Raw genomic sequence first — 20,832 nt, forward strand, 5'->3', positions numbered from 1 at the left:
TCTTTCACCTCCTTGGTTAAGTTCATAATGTGGAATTTTGTCAAATATTTTTTCTGCATCTATGGGAATGATCATCTGGCTTTTCTCCTTTATTCTGTGGTGAGTTACATTGATTAATTTTTCAGTGTTGAACCATGCTCTGATAAACCCCATTTGGTCATTATGTATTATCCTTTTTATATAATGCTGGATTTGATTTGCTAATATTTGTTAAGGGCTTTCACATCTATGTTTGTAGGGATATTGGCTGTAGGATTTTTTTGTTGCTGGTTGTTGTTGGTTTTTGGTGATGTCTTTTCAAGTTTTGGTGTAGTGGTGATATTGGTCTCATAAAATGAGTTGGTAAGTGTTCCTTTTTTTCTCTGCTTTCTGGAAGAGTTTATGTATGGTGGTATTCTTTCTTTCTTGAACGTTTGCTAGAATTAACCAGTGAAGCCATCTGGGCCTGGAGTTTTGTTTTTGTTTTTTGAGAGATGAGTCTTTAATTACAAATTCCACTTTTTTTTTTTTTTTTGGCAGTACGTGGGCCTCTCACTGTTGTGGCCTCTCCCGTTGCGGAGCACAGGCTCCGGACGCGCAGGCTCAGTGGCCATGGCTCACGGGCCCAGCTGCTCCGCGGCATGTGGGATCTTCCCGGACCGGGGCACGGACCCGTGTCCCCTGCATCGGCAGGCGGACTCTCAACCACTGCGCCACCAGGGAAGCCCTACAAATTCCACTTTTTAAATTGTTGTAGGGCTTCTCATACTTTCTATTTGTCTCCTTCAAGGAATTTGTCCATTTCATCTAGATTGCCAAATTTTTGGAGCATGTCTGTGGGTTCTTTGCACTTCCTGTGGATTTCCCATGGCTGACCTTGTACTTCTTGGATCCGTGTAGTCATTTTTTTTTCTGGCTGCATACTGCTTCTGTAGCTCCTAGGAATTCTGGGGTTCACCTCTTGCATCTATTTTTAAGACCCATTGACACACCAGGTGACCCTATTCTATGATACCTGACAATTTATATGCTGACATTCACTCTCACTTTTGGGCCCACATATATTCACAGAAAACATCAATAATTTTTTAAAATTAAAATTGAAGTAAAATTAACATAAAGTTTACCATTTTAACCATTTTAAAATATACAATTCAGTGGCTGCCAGTACATTCACAGTGCTATATAACCATCACCACTATCTAATTCTAAACCACTTTTATCACCCCCAAAAGCAACTAATTAAGCTGTCATTCACCATGTTACCCCTCCCCTAAGTCCCTGACAATGACTAATCTGCTTTCTATTTCTATTGATTTTCCTACTCTGGACATTTCATATAAGTGGAATCATACTGTATGAGGCTGTAAAGGTTAATTTTATATGTTGGCTGGGCTGTGGTGCCCAGATTTGTGTCAAACATTATTCTGAATGTTTCTCTGAGGGTGTTTTTGTATGAGGTTAGCATTTAAATCAGTAGATTTTAAGTAAAGCAGATTGCTCACCATAATATGGGTGGGCCTCATCTAGTCAGTTGAAGACCTGACTAGAACAAAAGACTGGTCTCCTGAGTAAGAGGGAATTCTGCAGGAGATGGCCTTTGGACTTGAACTGCATTATCATCTTTTTCCTAGTCTCCATTCTGGTGCCCTTCAACTTAAATTGCAGCATCAGCTTTTCTCTAGGTCTTCACCCTATTATCCCACCCTGCAAAATTTAGACTTAACACCTCTATAATTCCATGAGCAAATTCCTTAAAATAAACGTCTTTTTTATACATCTACACATGGTACTGGTTCTGTTTCTCTGGAGAACCATACTAACACAGTGGCCTTTTGTGACTGACTACTTTCACTTAGCATAGTGTTTTTGAGGTTCATCCGTGTTGTAATATATGTCAGTATTTATTAGTTTTTATGGATGAATAATATTTTATTTTATGGATATACCATATTTTGTTTATCCATTGGTCTCTTGATGGACATTTGGGTCATTTCCACTTTTTGGCTGGTATGAATAATGCTGCCATGAACTTTTGTCTACAAATTTTTGTTTTAACATCTATTTTCAGTTTTTTGAGTGTATACTGAGGAGTGGAATTATTGCAGCATATAGTAATTTCATGTTTAGTTTTTTGAGGAAGTACCGAGCACAACAGTTTTGCACAACAGGTGTACCATTTTACATTCTTACCAGTGGTGTATAGGGGTTCTTGTTTCTCCACATCCTGGTCAATATTTGCTCTTTTCCATTTTGTTTTTGTTTGTTTATGTTATAGTCATCCGAATGGGTGTGAAGTGATATCTCATTGTGGTTTTGATTTGCATTTCCCTAACAAGTAATGTTGTTGGACATCTTGTCATATGGTTATTGGCTAGTTGTATATCTTCTTTGGACAAATGTCTGTTTAATACTTTTGCCCATTTTTAAATTGGACTGCTTGTCTCTTTGTTGTAGATTTGTAAGAGTTCTTGATATATTCTGGTTATTATACCCTTATTAGATATATGATTTGCAAATATTATTCCATTCTGTTGTCTTTTCATATTATTTATAAGTTCCTTTGATGCACAAACATTTTTAATTTTGATGAAGTTGATTTTACATATTTATTCTTTTGTTGATTGTGTTTTTGGTGTTCCATTTAATAATCTGTTGCCAAATTCAAGGTAAAGAAGTTACATTCCTATGCTTTCTTTTAAGAGTTTTATAGTTTTAGCTATTACATTTAAGTCTTTGATCCATTTTAAATTTTATGTTTGGAATGAGATAGGGGTCCAACTTCTTTCTTTTGTGTGTGCAGATCCAGTTGTCCTGGCACCATTTGTTTTTTTGTTTTTTTTGCGGTACACGGGCCTCTCACTGTTGCGGCCTCTCCCGTTGCGGGGCACAGGCTCCGGACGTGCAGGCCCAGTGGCCATGGCTCACAGGCCCAGCCACTCTGCGGCATGCAGGATCCTCCCGGGCCGGGGCACGAACCTGCATCCCCTGCATCGGCAGGCGGACTCTCAACCACTGTGCCACCAGAGAAGCCATCCTGGCACCATTTGTTGAAGAGACTATTCCGCCTCTAATGGTCTTGGCATCCTTGTTGATAATCAGTTGGCCGTAGATGTTTGAGTTGGTGTCTGGACTATCAATTCCATTGAAAAATACTGTAAATCAACAGACATATACAGAACACTCCACCCAACAAAGCAGAATATACATTTTTCTCAAGTGCACATATCTCAAGGGTAGACCATAAGTTGGGGAATAAACAACTATCAATACATTAGAAAATACCAAAATCATGCAAAATATCTTTTCTGATCACAATGGAATGACGCTATAGAAATCAACAGAAGGAAAACTGAAAAATTTGCAATTATGTGGAGGCTAAACACTGTAATCTTGAACAATGAGTGGGTTAAAAGAAATCACTAGGAAAATTAGAAAATAGTTTGAGAGGGATGAAAACAAAAACACAACATAACAAAACTTATGATATGCAGTGAAAGTGCTTGGGAAATTTATAGCTCTAAACACTTACATTAAAAATGAAGAAAGATCTCATATTAACCTAACTTTACACCTAAGGAACTAGAAAAAGAGCAAGCCGAAACCAAAGCTAGCAGAAGGAAGAAAATAATAAAGATTATATTAGAGATAAACAAAACAGAGAATAGCAGGACAATAGAATCAATGAAACCAAAGTGGGTTCTTTGAAGAGATCAACACATTGACAAACCTTTAGCTAGTGTTAGAAAAACAGAAGATGACAATAAATAAAATCAGAAGTGAAAGTGGGGACGTTACATCCTGTTCTACTGAAATAAAAAGGATTATAGGAGAGTACTGTGAGCAGTTGTACACCAACAAATTGGATAACCTAGACGAAATGGATAAATTCCCAGAAACACACAAATTACTAAAACTGAATCAAAAAGAAATAGAAATGCTCAACAGACTTTCGACAAGTAAAGAGATTGAATTAGTAATCAAAAAATCTTCCAACAAAGACAAGTCTAGGACTAAAATTCACGGTTGAATTTTACCTTATGGTTAAAGAAGAACTAACATCAATACTTTTCAGAATCTTCAAAAAAAAAGAAAATGAGGGAACACTGCTAACTCATTCTATGATGTCCTTATTACCTTGATAACCAAAGTCAAAGATACCACAAGAAGCTACAGATCAGTATCCCTTATGAACATTGATACAGAAATCCTCAACAAAATACTAGTACACTGAATCCAACAACACATTAAAAGGATTATACACTATGACAAAGTGAAATTCATTCCAGGAATGCAAAAGTTCAATATAAGAAAATCAAGGAATGAAATATACCATATTAATAGAATGAAGGGGAAAAAAAACCCATTAATAGCATGAAGGGGACAAAATTCAATACCCTTTCATGATAAAAACACTCAAACTAGGAATTGAAGGAAACTTCTTTAATAATCCTGTTTTTTTAAATATTTCCTTATTTAGTTGGTTGCTCTGGGTCGTAGTTGTGGCAGGTGAGCTCCTTAGTTGTAGGATATGAACTCTTAGTTGTAGCATGCCTGTGGGATCTAGTTCCCTGACCAGGAATCAAACCCGGGCCCCCTGCCTGTGGGGCTTGGAGTCTTAACCACTGCTCCACCAGGGAAGTCCCCTGAAGGAAACTTCCTTAACATGATAAAGGACACATATGAAAAGCCTACAAGTTAACATTATACTCAGTGGTGAAAGACTAAAAGCTTTCCCCCAAAAGGAACAAGGCAGGATGCCCACTTCACTACTGCTATTTTCTTGTGACTTTGACATTCTATAATTCTATCTCGAAGTGGTATTTGCTTCATTAGGGTTTTTGTTTGTTTGTTCATTTTTGTTTTTAAGTTTTAAAAATTCATCTGCTCCATGGCAGCATTTTTCTCATGAGGGTCCTTCAGCTACTTGGTTTTTCCTGTGCTGTTTTTTCTTCTTTTTAAAATTTTGTATTTGCATAGATCTATTCTTACTCCTTTTGGGGTTATTTTTGAATGAAGAGGGTTTTTCCTGTACAACTTTTTAGGATACCAGAAGTAGGTATCTTAGGGTAGCCACAGTCTTCAAATTTACAGTAATTTTCTCTATGACCAGGGTTGAGTTGTATGAATCTATTTTCTTTCTCCTCAGCCAGAGAAGATGGCTGCTGCAGGGCCGTTCATAGTGCAGGCTGTCTCACTATTTTTCTTTTTTGCCATACCAAGCAGCCTAATTTCTGCCAGTGTAGATTGTTTGTGTGATTTCTAATTTAGTACTTTCTCCTCTGTTTCTTCAAACTGAGCAGCAAACAAAGGTCCCTCTACCAGCACATGTCCCCTGTCTTTTTTTTTGTTTGTTTTGTTTTTTGTGGTATGCGGGCCTCTCACTGTTGTGGCCTCTCCCCTTGCGGAGCACAGGCTCCAGATGCACAGGCTCAGCGGCCATGGCTCACGGGCCCAGCCGCTCCGCGGCATGTGGGATCTTCCCAGACTGGGGCACGAACCTGTGTCCCCTGCATCGGCAGGCGGACTCTCAACCACTGCGCCACCAGGGAAGTCCTGTCCACTGTTTTTGTTGTTGTGAATGTGGTTTAAATTTTATACCTCAGAAAGCTGCAGTTGAAGAAATGTACTCCCCCCACCCCTTTGAGTTTTGGAACCTCATGCCTTATATCTACCCTCCTCCAATTTAATTGTCTCTCCTTAGGTCTCTCTTCCACTTACATTTCTTATGTTTACTAGTTTTATTGGAGATCATGTTTGCGTTTATGTTTTTTATTCTGTTTGTTGCTTTTGGGTAATTTCTGAGAGAAGGGAGATTCTGACTTTGCTCTGTTATCTATTACCAGAAGTACTTAAAATGTAATTTTTTGTTAGTGCTTTACATATTCAGCTAGTCAAAATATTTTAACTGGATTAAATTTCATAATTATAAACTGTAGATGTGATATTTTCACTTAGCTAACAAATACTTTTCTAGTATTTACTATGTGCCAAGGCTGTTCTAAGTGCTTGATCAATATGTACTCATAATTCTATGAGGTAGATGTTTTTTTTATTCTTATTTAATTGATCGGAAACTGAAGCATGGTAAGGAAAATTAACTTGCCCAAGGTTACCTAATGAATAAGAAATAAGAATGAACACTTTCTACCTTTCATTCTATGCCTGTAGCATTTGTGGGTCTTGGCATCATTTGATTATACCTTATGCTAGTGAATCCCTTGAGAGCAGAGTCCATGCCTCATTCATTTTTATATTCCCAGTGCATATTTAGTAGAATACCTGAAATTCAGAAGATACTCAATGAATGTTGTTGGTGAATTAATATTTTTTATTAGGAGCCAAGTAATCTTCTCTCTGTCAGACTTATATAGCTTCAGTTGTTTGTTCTACTTGCCTTGTTTAAAAATTTTTATTTTTTGTTATTCTCATGTCATCATTTTAATGCTATTGCCATATTTGTGTTAATAACACCTCTAAAAACAGCTGTTGTATTCCAGGGCAAAATTATAAAGGTTTCCTTATGAAAGAGTTGTCAGTGTCCTGATAATATAAGTACTAGTACCCTTACCCCAGTTTGCTATCCGTGCTAACAGATTATTTTTTATATTCTGATATTAGTTTTTTTTTTTAAATAAATTTATTTATTTTATTTATTTATTTTTGTCTGTGTTGCTGTGCGTGGGCTCTCTCTAGTTGCGGTGAGCGGGGGCTACTCTTCGTTGCGGCGCATGGGCCTCTCATTGCGGTGGCTTCTCCTGTTGCGGAGCACGGGCTCTAGGCGCACGGGCCTGGGTAGCTGCAGCACGCGGGCTCAGTAGCTGTGGCGCACGGGCTCAGCTGCTCCGTGGCACGTGGGATCTTCCCGGACCAGGGCCCGAACCCGTGTCCCTTGCATTGGCAGGCGGATTCCTAACCACTGTACCACCGGGGAAGCCCGATATTAGTTATTTTTAAACAGTGTCATTTGTAAAATAAGAGGTCAGCGAACTCAGAGTAGTAAAAATGTGGTGGTCATCTTGTAGTTCATTTGTTTTTATTGCTGAGTTTTATTCCACTGTAAGAATATGTCACTGTTTGTTGATCTATTATCCCACTGGCGGGCACTGGGACTGTTTCCTGTTTTGGGCTATTTATGAATAAAAGTGCTATGAATATTCTCGTCAAGTGTTTTTGTGGAGATTTGTTATCATTTCTCTTGGTAAATGCCTAGTATTAGAATTTATGTCAAGATAGATGTATGTTTAGTTACATAAGAAATACCAGATTTTTTTCCCCAAGTGGTTGTACCATTTTACATTCCCATGGACTACATGTTAGAGTTTCATTGCTCTGTATCCTCACTGATATTTATAATTATCAGTATTTTTAATTTTAGCCATTCTGGTGGGTGTGTTTATTTTTAATATTCATCATTATGGGTTTGATATCCCATCTCCACTACCAGCATTAATAATTTGAATGTTCTTTGGTGTTCTGCTTATCCTGGTGATGAATTACAGAGTTAGGGAGTTCCCAAGACAACTCTCACTCCAGATACCAACTGCAAGTTTGGAGGCCTCCAAGACCACTCTCACTTCTGTCATGACTTGCAAGATCATGGTCCCCAAGACTAACGTTGGATTTGATAATTTGCTAGAAGAACTCACTGAAAATTTACTTAAAATTATGGTTTATTATAGTGAAAGGATATATTTTAAAATTAGCCAAGGGAAGAGGTGTATTTGGTCAGTTAGATAGATTGACTGCCCATGTGGCTGACCTTGGTCTCCAGCTCCTTCAGAAGTTCAGCTGATACCACATGCGCCCCGGCCCCCACCCCCCCCCAATAAATCACGTTGTTAGCATTTTCTATCTGGCATGGCCTAAGGGTCCCAGGTAAACAAAAACACTCTTATCAGGCATGACATTCCAAAGGTTTAGAGATTACCTCCCAAAGCCAAGGGCAAAGGCCAGACCTCTCTTTGGGCAAGGCTAAACCTTTATTACACACCTTTATACCTTCCTTGGTTGTTTTTTATTTTTCTTTCATTAATTTTCTAAATATTTTTGTGACTTTTTAATGAAAATTTCAAACATACAACAAGGTTGAAAGAATTTTACAGTAAACACCCATCATCCAAACCTAAATTCTACTGTTAATATTGTACTGTGCAGTATACTCGCTTTGTCACTTATCTATGCATTTACCCATCCTCTATCCACCAGCAATCCACCTTATTTTTAAAATTTATTTCAAAGTAATTGTACACATTACCAGGCTTTTCCGTAAATAATTCAGCATGCAGATCATTAGAGTTCAGTATTTCTTATAGTTTCTTATTTTGAGGTAAAATTTATATACAATGAAATATAAATCTTAGGCATACAATTGCTAAGTTTTGACAAATACATACACTCAAGTAACCCAGCCTCTATCAAAATTTAATTTTGTATTTTTCTTTTCTTTTTTCTTAATTTATTTAGTTTTTATTTTTATTTTTGGCTGCGTTGGGTCTTTTTTGCTGTATGTGGGCTTTCTCTGGTTGCAGTGAGCGGGGGCTACTCTTTGTTTCGGTGCACGGGCTTCTCACTGCGGTGGCTTCTGTTGTTGCAGAGCACAGGCTCTAGGCGCTCAGGCTTCAGTAGTTGTGGCGTGCGGTTTTAGTTGCTCCGCGGCATGTGGAGCAACTAAAATGTTTGTGTTAACTGATACAATCTGTGACCAAGGTCAAGAAACTTAATTGGTTCGTATGGGATATAGACTGTGATCTTGTTTCCGCCTATCCCAGGAGCTAACCTAACTGAGCTGTTTAACTGAAACTTATGAAGTCTAAAACCTGATTATAGAGTTTCTGTCTGTTCTTTCATTCATTAAGCAAACGTTTATTGAACTACTACCGTTTTCAGGCACTGTGCTACACAAGTAAATACAAAGCACACTCATTGCTCCCAGGGAACTCCATAGTCAATTCACGAGACAGTTACAGTACTTGAAGCACCTGCTATGTTATAAGATGCTGGAGGATCACAGAGAGGGTGTCTAAATCACAAGTGGAATTCAGGAAGATTTCTCAGGAGAGGTCATGTTTAAGCTAAGTTTTGAAGGATATGAGATTTAGGTCAAGTAATAGGGAAAAGGAATTCCAAGCAGAAAGGACCACGTTTGCTAGAGTGTGAAAGCAGGAGCCTAGGTCCTTTTACTATACTTATCTGTAGCCTAGGATGTGAATGGAGGAGTTTATAGACATGAAGCCACACTAGCAGTCAAGTCTGGATAGTAAGTAACCTCATCTGTCATGTTAAAGGAATTTAGATTTTTTTCTAGGAGTGATGAAGAGCCATTTCAGAAATGTTAGCAGGAAAGTGGCTTGATCAGATTTATTTTACGAAAATTATTTAGAGCATTAGATTTTTATTAAAGAATTGTTGCATGGATTTATTCTTATTTCTTTCTATATCATATGGAATTTATATGAGTTGATTGAAATTTAGTGCTTTTTATCTTTAATTTTTTTTCTAATTATAGAAATATTAAATAATTATTAGAAGAAAAACATAGAATAGAAAATAAAGAATCTCATGTCCCCTTATTTTAACAATAAAAATTTGGATATATTCTTTGAGTGGCCCCCCCGATACGTATTTTCCAGGTATACAGAATTTATACAGATACCTGTATTACATAGTGGTATATATTAATATTTTTAAGATAAAATGAGATCTTGCTTTACATATTCTTCTGAAGCTTTTAAAAAATATTGGGTAATATATTATAGCTTTCTTCATAGTACTTATAATTATCCCATTTATTATTAAATATTTCTTTGTATAATGATTTATTTACTATCTGTTAGTCCTATTTGATGTCTGTCTTATTCAGTGCTATATCATCAGTACCTATACAGGTACTTTGTTCCTTTTTATGGTCTTTTCCACGATAGCCAGTCAGTTAATGTTTATTGCATGAGTTAATTGAGGCTATCTTTCTATACCAGCACATACAGAATTACCACATTCTTTTTAGTGGCCATATAGGATTCTTCTGAATGTAATAGAATATATTTTGAAAGGTTAGTTTGTTCCATTTAACTATTAAATTTTTAAAAATATGCAGTGGGAATGTAAAATGGCACAGCTGTTATAAAAAATAGTTTGATGGTTCTTCAAAAAGTTAAGCATAGAATTATCATATGACCCAGCATTTCTACTCTTAAGTATATATTCAAAAGAACTTAAAACTTAGTTCTACATAGAAATTCATAAACGAATGTTCACAGCAGCATTATTCATACTATTGAAGATGTAGAAACAACTCAAATGTCCATTGGTGGATGAATGGATGAATTGTAGTATATCCACGCAATGAAGTATTATTCAGCCATAAAAAGGAGCAAAGTACTGATACATTCTACAACTTGGATGGATCTTGAAAACATGCTAAGCGAAAGAAGGCAGACACAAAAGATTACATATTACATGATTCCTTTTATATGAAATATCCAGAATAGACAAGTCTATGGAGAGAGAAAATTGGCTTAGTTGTTGCCAAGGGTAAGGGGAGTGGGAATGGAGAATGATTACTTACTTAATGGGTATGAAGTATTCTTCTGGAGTGATTAAAAAGTTTTGAAAGTAGGGAGAAGTGGTGATTGTACACACTGTAAATGCACTATATGCTGTTGAATTGTATACTTTAAAATGCTTAATTTTATGTCATATAAATTTTACCTCAGTGAAAAATATATACATGTACACATGGTATAGATTCAAACAATACAAACAAGAAATCAGTAAAAGATCTTTCTTTTACCACTATGACCAATTCCTTTCTTCATAAGGAACCATTGTTAGACCAGTTTCATGTTAAATATTTCAGGGAATTCTATCACAGTGATTCCTAAGGGGACCACAGTAGCATTTTTGAATGGTACAGTTTTATATCTGATGGACTGTGGTAACTGAGAAGTATCGTAATGATCATAATCCAGCATATACATGTAAACATTTTTATATGAAAATATGGTAATATACTATATATATTATTCTGTAACTTTTTTGTTTACTAACCATTGCATCTTCCTATAAAGTTGCAATTTACTAAATAATCCATTTTTTCCCCTTTGAATCAAAATGCCATCTATTTTAGTTACTAAATTTTTATTTATTGATATTTGGTATTTGGGTATATTTGGGTGTATTTCTGACTTTGTTTCATTATCTCTGTTTGCTCATTTCATTACCAAGCTGTTTTAATTACTGTTGCTTTTTTTTTTTTTTTTTTTTTGCGGTATGCGGGCCTCTCACTGTTGTGGCCTCTCCCGTTGCGGAGCACAGTCTCCGGACGCGCAGGCTCAGCGGCCATGGCTCACGGGCCCAGCTGCTCCGCGGCATGTGGGATCTTCCCGGACCGGGGCACGAACCCATGTTCCCTGCATTGGCAGGTGGACTCTCAACCACTGCGCCACCAGGGGAGCCCTAATTACTGTTGCTTTTAAACTTAATTTTTACTATCTGGTGAGAGTAGGTGATAATTTTTAACATTATTCTTTCTTAGAATGTTTATAACAATTCTTTTTTTAAAATATTTTTATTTATCTTTGGCTGCGTTGGGTCTTTGTTGCTGTGCACAGGCTTTCCCTGGTTGCGGCGAGTGGGGGCCACTCCTCACTGCGGTGCACGGGCCTTTCATTTTGGTGGCCTCTCTTGTTGCAGAGCATGGGCTCTAGGCGTGCGGGCTTCAGTAGTTGTGGCACACGAGCACAGTAGTTGTGGCTCGCGGGCTCTAGAGTGCAGGCTCAGCAGTTGTGGCGCACGGGCTCAGTTGCTCCGTGGCATGTGGGATCTTCCCGGACCAGGCTCGAACCTGTGTTCCCTGCATTGGCAGGCAGATCCTTAATGACTGTGCCACCAGAGAAGCCCCTATAACAATTCTTAAGTGTTCATTTTTCCATTTGAACTTTATAATCAACTTACCTACATAAAAGAAAAATTCTCCTGGAATAATGGCAAACTTATCTCTCAGCTCCTCAAACCTTGGCAACTGATAATCTACTTTCTGTCTTTATGGACTTGCCTATTCTGAACATCTTGTATAAATGGAATCATAATATGTGGGATTTTATGTCTGGCTTCTTTCACTTAGCCTGATGTTTTCAAGTTTCATCCATATTGTAGCATATATCAGTACTTTGTTCCTTTTTATGGCTGAGTGATATACCATCATATGAATGTCTCAATATCTTGCTTATCCTTTCATCAGTTGATGGACATTTGGGTTGTTGTCACTTTTTGGCTATGATGAATAATGCTGCTATGAATATTCATTTATAGGTTTTTGTGTAGACATATGTTTTAAGTTTTCATGGGTATATACCCAGGAATATAATTGCTGGGTGTTATGGTAACTCTATGTTAAACCTTTTGAGGAACTCTCAGACTATTTTCTGAAGCAGCTGTACTGTGTTACATTCCCAAAAGCACTCTACGAGAGTTCTCATTTCTCTACATCCTTGCCAGCACTTGTTTTTGTCCATCTGTTTAATTATAGCACCCATTAATATTTTAAAAGAGAAACTGATGTTGAATTTTAACAAATGCCTTTATATCTTATATGAAGGTTATTTTTTTGCTCTGTTCTCTTGCTGTGGTTTATAATAAATAGATTTCCTAATATTGATGATGTAAATTTTGAGCAGTTGTGATCTTGTATTTGTTTTATTTAGAAGAAGAAATTACTTAGTAGACATGTAATTGTTTAACAACAACTAAAAATTGCACTGACAATTTTAAAATTAGTTGATGTGCATGTTCAGAGTAAAAGAGTTTAGTTCCCCTTTTCTTGCAGACTTCACTTGAACATTCTTATTTCAAGATGAGATACATCTAAGGTTAAAAGGATTCTAAATAGCTGAAATATTTCCTTTCATCTTTTGTAAAATATTAAAAATATCACCTCCTTCAAAATACAGGTAAGTTTTCAGATTTTTAATGATTAAAGTTTAAGCGAGTTCATTTTAATTAGTCTTGTTTGCCTGGGGAGATATATTTAGTAACACAAGTCATAATAATTTCTCAGTCCAATTTTAGTAAAACAACATGGGTGTAAAAAAGGTTTGTGCATATGTTTATAAGTGCATTTATTTACTTAAAATAAGGACTTTATTTTTTCAAACATAATGTATATTCTTACTAAAACATCAGAAAATATAGAAAGCAAAATCAAAAGAAGAAAGTGAAAGCCAGTAATCCCACTGTCCAGAGAAAACTTACATTACTATTATATATATGTATATGCAGACACACATAATTTACATATATATACACATACACCAAATATATATATAATACAGTATACAAATGCATGTATACAGTGTGCTTTACATATATGCATATATAATATATAGTTTATATGTTTTCTCTTAAGGAGAGTAGACGAATTGTATTTTAAAGGACTGTGTTAAACACTTTATAATGCACCAAACCCCATAAGGAAAAGGGTCTTGCTCAACTCTTTTTTTGTTTGTTTTTTAAACTGTGGTAAAATACATACAAGATTTACTATCTTAATCATTTTTAAGTGTACAATTTAGTGCTATTAAGTACATTCATTTTGTTTTGCTGCCACCACCATCCATCTTCAGAACTCTTTGCATCTTGCAAAACTGAAACTCTCTACCTATTAAATAATAACTCTTCTGATCCCCTCCTCCCACTCCCTGGCAATCACCATACTCCTTTGTGTCTATATGATTTTGACTGCTCCAAGTACCTTATATAAATGGAATCATACAGTATTTGTCCTCTTGTGGCCGACTTACTTCACTCAGCGTAATGTCCTCAAAGTTTATTCATGTTGTAGCATATGTCAGAAATTCCTTCCTTTTTAAAGCTAAATAATAGTTATCCATCCCAAACAAATGTAGTGAAATTTTAAATACTTTAATTTCTTACAGAAGAAGTGAATAGTCATGTTGGTAAATTTAAATAATTATTAAAATGGGGAGTTTTGGTTTATTGCCTTTTTTTCTATTCCAGCTCTTTCTTTATATTTTTCACTTTTTACTGTGATATCTCTGCCTTAATGAAGTGCTTTTAAGAGCACAGATACCTGACACCTCACAGAAAAGTCTTTAAACTCAGACTACTCAAAGTAAATTGTTAATGTTATCATATTTCATTGACTCTACCTTGTCTGTGGTTTGTAAGGTACACTGTTATTTCATGTACTGTTAAGATAGAAGAAAATACTGCCAATCATTATTTATTTGTTTATTTATTTATTTTTAAAGGAACATTTATTTATTTATTTTTTGGCTGCATTGGGTCTCGGTTGCTGTGTGTGGGCTTTCCCTAGTTGTGGCGATTGGGGGCTACTCTTCGTTGCGGTGCGTGGGCTTCTCATTGCGGTGGCTTCTCTTGTGGCGGAGCACGGGCTCTGAGTGCGTGTGCTTCAGTAGTTGTGGCACATGTGCTCAGTAGTTGTCTGCCAGTCATTTAAAAGATGAATACCAATATCATAAATGTTAAAATGTGAAAAGTATTTACTGTAGAATCTGTGAAATATAATAACATGTGTGGAAAGGGTGCTCTTATTATGCCATAACATGTGGTGGCCTTGTACTTTGTTCTGTGACTCCTGTAAAAGAATGGAATGAAGGAAATGATTTGACTATTTCATGTTGAGAAGCTGATCAAATTTTGATTTTCACCTTGTTTTCTATAGTCCCTCTATGTTTATTATTTATATTCAGGAAACATTTTTACTACCTACTATGCACTAGCCATTGTGATAACAGTAGCTAACACACACATGCACGCGCACACACACACACACACACACACATCTGTCTTTTACTCTGTGCTGGTCACTATTTTGAGCACTTTATATATTGTCATTAACTAAATTTTACACTATCCCTATGAGGTAGATACTATTTCTATATCCATTTTACCAAGAAGGAAACTGAGGCACAGAGAAGTCAAGTGACTTGACCAAGGTCATACAGCTAGTAAGTGGTGGAGCTAGGATTTGAATGTGGATTGTCTTAACTCCAGGGTCTGTGGTGTCAGCAGTATTCTTAGGTACATAAGGTGAATGACATATTGTGCCTTCCCTCAACACAGCTTACCAAGCAGTATGTGAGGGTGTATTGATAACTTTGCATAAAATTATTGTTATATGTTTGGTAACAAATTTTTATTTGTGTTTTTAGGACATTCAGTCAGAAGAAGGCTGCTATTGAAAGAGAGTATGCACAGGTAAGCTTGGAAGTGGAGGTCCCCATCCTAGAATACCTCTTCTTTGGCTTAAGGGCAGATATGGTTGTTGGAGAGAAGTGTTGGCATCCCAGTATCCTCCTTTTCTTATTTTTGGTTCTCTCACTTTGATCCTCCTTTTACTCCATTTGAATCCTCAAATGAAGAGCTAATTTGCTTCTTACTACAAAGAATGTTGTGAACATTCTGGGAGAAGATAATAGTCACAATATTTGTAAAGTATTTACAAGTATAACTAATAGTGAATACATTTTACAAGTATATATATTCATTCTCCCTTATATATCCCATACTCTGCAGTTTTATGAAAGGTTAATTATTTTTGTTCAATCAGGTATTTATTTCTCATTAGGTCCCTGTTGATAGAGAATGGCGTGCTTTCAGTGGATGATACGGTGCTATTTATAGGGAAATTTAAGCATTTATTTTATTTTTAAAAAATATTTATTTATTTATTTATTCATTCATTCATTCATTCTGCACCGGGTCTTAGTTACGGCATGTGGGATCTTTGTTGCGGCATGTGGGCTCTTAGTTGCAGCATGCGGACTTCTTAGTTGCAGCATGTGGACTCTTAGTTGTGGCATGCAGGCTTCTTGGTTGTGGCATGCGGACTTCTTGGTTGCAGCATGCAGACTTCTTAGTTATGGCATGTGACCTCTCTGTTGTGGCAGGCATGAGGGATCTAGTTCTCCGACCAGGGATCGAACCTGGGCCTCCTGCATTGGGACTGTGGAGTCTTATCCACTGGACCACCGGGGAAGTCCCATAAGCACTTATTTTAATTAGAATCTTATTTGCTCTCAGATAGCTAAATGTGCCAAGGAAAAATTATGTTGATATATCATTTTGTGAGTATGTAAGAATTAATAACTACCCATCCTTATACAAAAACAGTTCAACATAATTTGGAAATTTTGGCCCTTGTAAGCAATTACTTTCCATGTGGAGTAGAATTATAAAATTGATCCCCCCCCCAAAAAAAATCATAAAAGTAGTATTTGTTACAAAATTTAAAAATACAGGAGAGCACTAGAAGGAAAAATTAACACTCAGGAAATGCTGTACATGATAACCTGTTATCAGCGTAATTTGTGTTGTTGCTGCTGCTATTGTTATTATCAATATAAATAATAAAATTGGGGAATGATTTTATTTGTACTTTGTTAGGTTTTGATTTTAGTTTTATTCTGGTTTCTTTGTAGTTTACCAGGTAGCTGTCTGCCTTTATTTTATTTTATAGTCTTAGAAAAGGAATTATCTATTTTTGAAAACTTAGATAGACTCAGTAATTCATTAATTCAGCTGTTAGTTATTGAGTACTTATTATATATCAGGTGCTTTACATAATGAATACCATTAGTTCTAACTTTAGTGCTGGACCTTTATTCTTTGCATATATAATAGATACTAGTATTGATAGCTAATATTGATGTAATCCCTACATTGTACTAGGCACTTTGCTGATAATTCTACATATATTATCTGGTTTAATTCTCTCAATAAACCTTTAAAATAGGGAGTTACTATGCTCTTCACAGGTATGTTTTCATATAGTCCCTTTATAGATATGCTTCCATTGGGATCAGAGTATATGATCTGCTTTTAAAATTTAATACAGGGGGGCTTCCCTGGTGGCGCAGTGGTTGAGAGTCCGCCTGCTGATGCAGGGGACACGGGTTCGTGCCCCAGTCCAGGAAGATCCCACGTGCCGCGGAGCGGCTGGACCCGTGAGCCATGGCCGCTGAGCCTGCGCGTCCAGAGCCTGTGCTCCGCAATGGGAGAGGCCACAAAAGTAAGAGGCCCGCGTACCGGAAAAAAAAAAAAAAAATTTAATACAGGGAATTCCCTGGTGGTCCAGTGGTTAGGACTCTGTGCTTTCGCTGCCGAGGGCCCGGGTTTGATCCCTGGTCAGGGAGCTAAGATCCCAAAAGCTGCATGGCCAAAAAAAAAAAAAAAATTTTTTTTTAATACAAAGTGAAAATTTTTTCATGATATATTCTTCTGTAACATATTGTAAAGTTTTAATAATCAAATAAATAGGACTGGTTCATAATTAAAAATATAAAATAGTACATTAAATTGTATGAAAAGTAGCAGTCCTCTGATGTAATGCCAGTCTTTTTCCTCAGAGAAAAGATTAAAAATGGATCCTGTTTTGGTTCTTTTGGTGATCTTTTCCATATCTTTAAATAATATGCATAATTGATTCTTGATTTATCAACTCTAGACATTATTGCTTGATTACTACTTAATTAAATGAGAAATTAGCTTCTTTAGCCATTCCTTTCCAGCCTACTCTTTCCAATATAATTTGTCACTATTTTAGTGCCTTTGCTACTTTTCTTTTTTTTTTTAAAGGGAACTTTATTTTTCTTCTTTATTTCTTCCTTCCTTCCTTCCTTCCTTGGCTGCGTGGGGTCTTCCTTGCTGCGTGGGCCTTCATTAGTTGCGGTGAGTGGGGGCTACTCTTCCTTGCAGTGTGCGGGCTTCTCATTGTGGTGGCTTCTCTTGTTGCAGAGCATGGGCTCTAGGCGCACGGGCTTCAGTAGTTGTGGCACGAGGGCTTCGGTAGTTGTGGCTTGTGGGCTGTAGAGCGCAGGTTCAGTAGTTGTGGCACAGAGGCTTAGTTGCTCCGTGGCAGGTGGGATCTTCCCGGATCAGGGCTTGAACCCGTGTCCGCTGCATTGGCAGACGGATTCTTAACCACTGTGCTACCAGGGAAGCCCAGCTACTTTTCTAATTCTAAATGATCTACTTAGCCTTCTATCTCTTCTGTTAAACACACACACACATATGTTACATGTATAGATATATGTATTTATGTGTATATACATATACACATGATGCAGTTGAATTATATTTTACAAAGCAGTCAGATTTACTCTTGAAAAATTTCTTTAAATGTCTGTCAGGTAAATTATATCTGGTTGTGTTTATATAATTCTATATAATAATGTATGCAAACTGTATAAGGTAGCTAATTAGATATTTCAAAATTTCATATTCATAAAGTAGAATATTTCTTTGTCTCTCTGCTTTGGACAGTTGAGTACATTTATGGAGAGCCAGTTTGCTGACTCTTCTTGTTATTTGTCATATTTGCCTTTTGGATGATATTTTTCAGTGTTTTCTCAGTTAATTTTTCAATTTATTTCTTTTCTTTTTAATTAATTTATTTTATTTATTTATTATTTTTGGCTGCGTTGGGTCTTCGTTGCTGCGCGTGGGCTTTCTCTAGTTGCGGCGAGCGGGGGCTGCTCTTCGTTGCAGTACGTGGGCTTCTCATTGCAGTGGCTTCTCTTGTTGCAGAGCATGAGCTCTAGGCACGCGGGCTTCAGTAGTTGTGGCTTGTGGGCTTCAGTAGTTGTGGCTCATGGACTCTAGAGCGCAAGCTTCGTAGTTGTGGCACATGGGCTTAGTTGTGGTGCATGGGCTTAGTTGCTCTGTGGCATGTGGGATCTTCCCGGACCAGGGATCAAACCCGTGTTCCCTGCATTGGCAGGCGGATTCTTAACCACTGCGCCACCAGGGAAGCCCCTGAATAACTTTTAGATTCAGAGCCATTAATTTCCTTGTTTTTCCACACTGTATTACCTCTCTACCACTTAATGCACTAGAAAGCAGCATTTCTTGACAGAGTCTCCCAGTATTTCCTCCAGGAATTTTTCCTCTTTGCTGATACCACTCTCTAAGTTTTCATGCAGAAAAGTTTCTTGATCTTAGATGGTGTCAATGGAAGGTTTTCTGACAATGATAAGATAGTACTTAAATGTTTGTTGTTGGAAATGTGGAAGAGTTCATTGTTTCCTCAAGCCACCAAATTCTGTTGTATCCTGACAGCAGTTAAGGGATGTTCTCAATGGTTAGATGCATCCTGATTTCAGAGATCTTAAAATGTTTAAAAAAATGTATTTTGTTAATAGAATTGATGAGATATGTTCTTTTTTCCCCCCAGGCTGTGTAGAGATTTCATTGTTTGAAAAAAAGTTGAAACTTGCAGGGGGGCATTAAAGAAAGGATACTCCTAATGGCCTCTTTCTTTCGTAGACTGAGGAATGTGTTGCAAAGTAAAATATTCATAATATTATATATAGATATAGATATAAATATAATGTAATATATCCATATTGAGCTTTTTTTTTGGTATGGGAAAAGATATCTAATTGCCGTTTTTTTATTTATTGCCGTAGCCACTAACTACATATTTTTCAATTTATGGACAAGAAGTGGGATACTAATTCAAGGAAAGGCGTTTTCAGTCTGAAATACAACAAATTAATGATGATGGGAAGATTACTTGACTTCTCTGACCTTTTTTTCCCTTCATTTTTGAACAGAGAATGATAACCATTCTTTCTTCCCTTCTTCTCAGCTAGTTCTGGAGACCAGATGCACTGGTCTCCAGAAATGAAGACTTCGCAGTCTATGTTTACACGTATAAGAAATATGAAAATAGTTCCCAATCTATGTTTACACATATAAGATGGTCCTTTGTGTTCTTATTGTGATAGTTTTCCTTTTTTTTTGCAAATTGTTGTAACCTAGCTTTGCTAGATAATAGATTTCCATATTAGAAAGGGAATGATGAATTAATTATGGGGACCTTTGCATATAATATTAGATAATCCAAGTCCCATTTTTCTGGGAAAGGGTATAAGGTAAGGTAGTTGGAGGATCTTCTTCCCTTTGGAAAAGCACTGTAAAAACTCTGCCAATACGAGAACGTTTACTGTTTCATTAGGGTAACTACTTAACCTTTTTATTATGCCAGGTTTTTTTTTTAGCTGTCTTTGTTTTTTTGTTTTTGGCTGCGTTGGGTCTTCACTGCTGTGCGCAGGCTTTCTCTAGTTGTGGTGAGCGGGGGATACTCTTCATTGTGGTGCACGGTCTTCTCACTGCGGTGGCTTCTCTTGTTGCGGAGCACAGGCTCTAGACGAGTGGGCTTCAGTAGCTGCGGCACACGGGCTCAGTAGTTGTGGCTTGCGAGCTCTAGAGCTCAGGCTTAGTAGTTGTGGCGCATGGGCTTAGTTGCTCTGTGACATGTGGGATCTTCCCACATCAGGGCTCGAACCCATGTCCCCTGCATTGGCAGGCAGATTTTTAACCACTGCGCCACCAGGGAAGCCCAAGCTGTCTTTAAAAGTCTTTGTAAAAGCTTACAACCACAGCTCAGATTTTGTACTAGAAATTCATGCAATAGGATCAACTTCATGGAAATTTTCTTTATAACCCAAGTTATCTAGAATGTATCTATAATAAGAATCAATAACAGTTATTATCTTAAGCCATAGAGGTTTACAAAGTGAAATTTCCATATGTTAGCCAGCTTTAGATTTTGTAATTTTTACTGAATTGAATTGAAATATGAAGAGAAATTTTGACCTAATGACATTTCCTCTAACTTTTTATTTGAAAAAAACTTCAAATCTGTGGAAAAGTTGACAGAATAATATACTGAAGAATAGTCAATTTCCTCTATATTAACCAATTATTAACATTTTGCCCCATTTACATTATGTAGCTACACTTTTTTTCTAAGCTGGACAGTTTGAAAGTAAGTTACAGCTATCATGAGACTTTTCATCCACTTAC

General features: G+C 36.8%; 1 protein-coding gene across 5 annotated transcripts in view; it reads left to right on the forward strand.

Moving 5' to 3' along the window:
• Positions 1–20,832, forward strand: part of FCHSD2 (FCH and double SH3 domains 2) — a 289,016-nt gene that overhangs the window by 30,738 nt on the left and 237,446 nt on the right. For 2 of the 5 annotated variants that reach the window (XM_073808516.1, XM_073808514.1), the window contains exons 3-4: positions 15,174–15,219; positions 16,859–17,032. The exons of 1 other annotated variant lie outside the window; for it this stretch is intronic. In XM_073808516.1, coding sequence (XP_073664617.1) covers positions 15,174–15,219; positions 16,859–17,032 — 220 coding nt within the window. The remainder of the gene's footprint in view (positions 1–15,173; positions 15,220–16,858; positions 17,033–20,832) is intronic. 2 more of the 5 variants (XM_073808517.1, XM_019946580.3) reach the window with 1 other exon arrangement.

Source organism: Tursiops truncatus, chromosome 8 (assembly GCF_011762595.2).
Source record: "Tursiops truncatus isolate mTurTru1 chromosome 8, mTurTru1.mat.Y, whole genome shotgun sequence".
Classification (NCBI taxonomy): Eukaryota; Metazoa; Chordata; class Mammalia; order Artiodactyla; family Delphinidae; genus Tursiops; species Tursiops truncatus.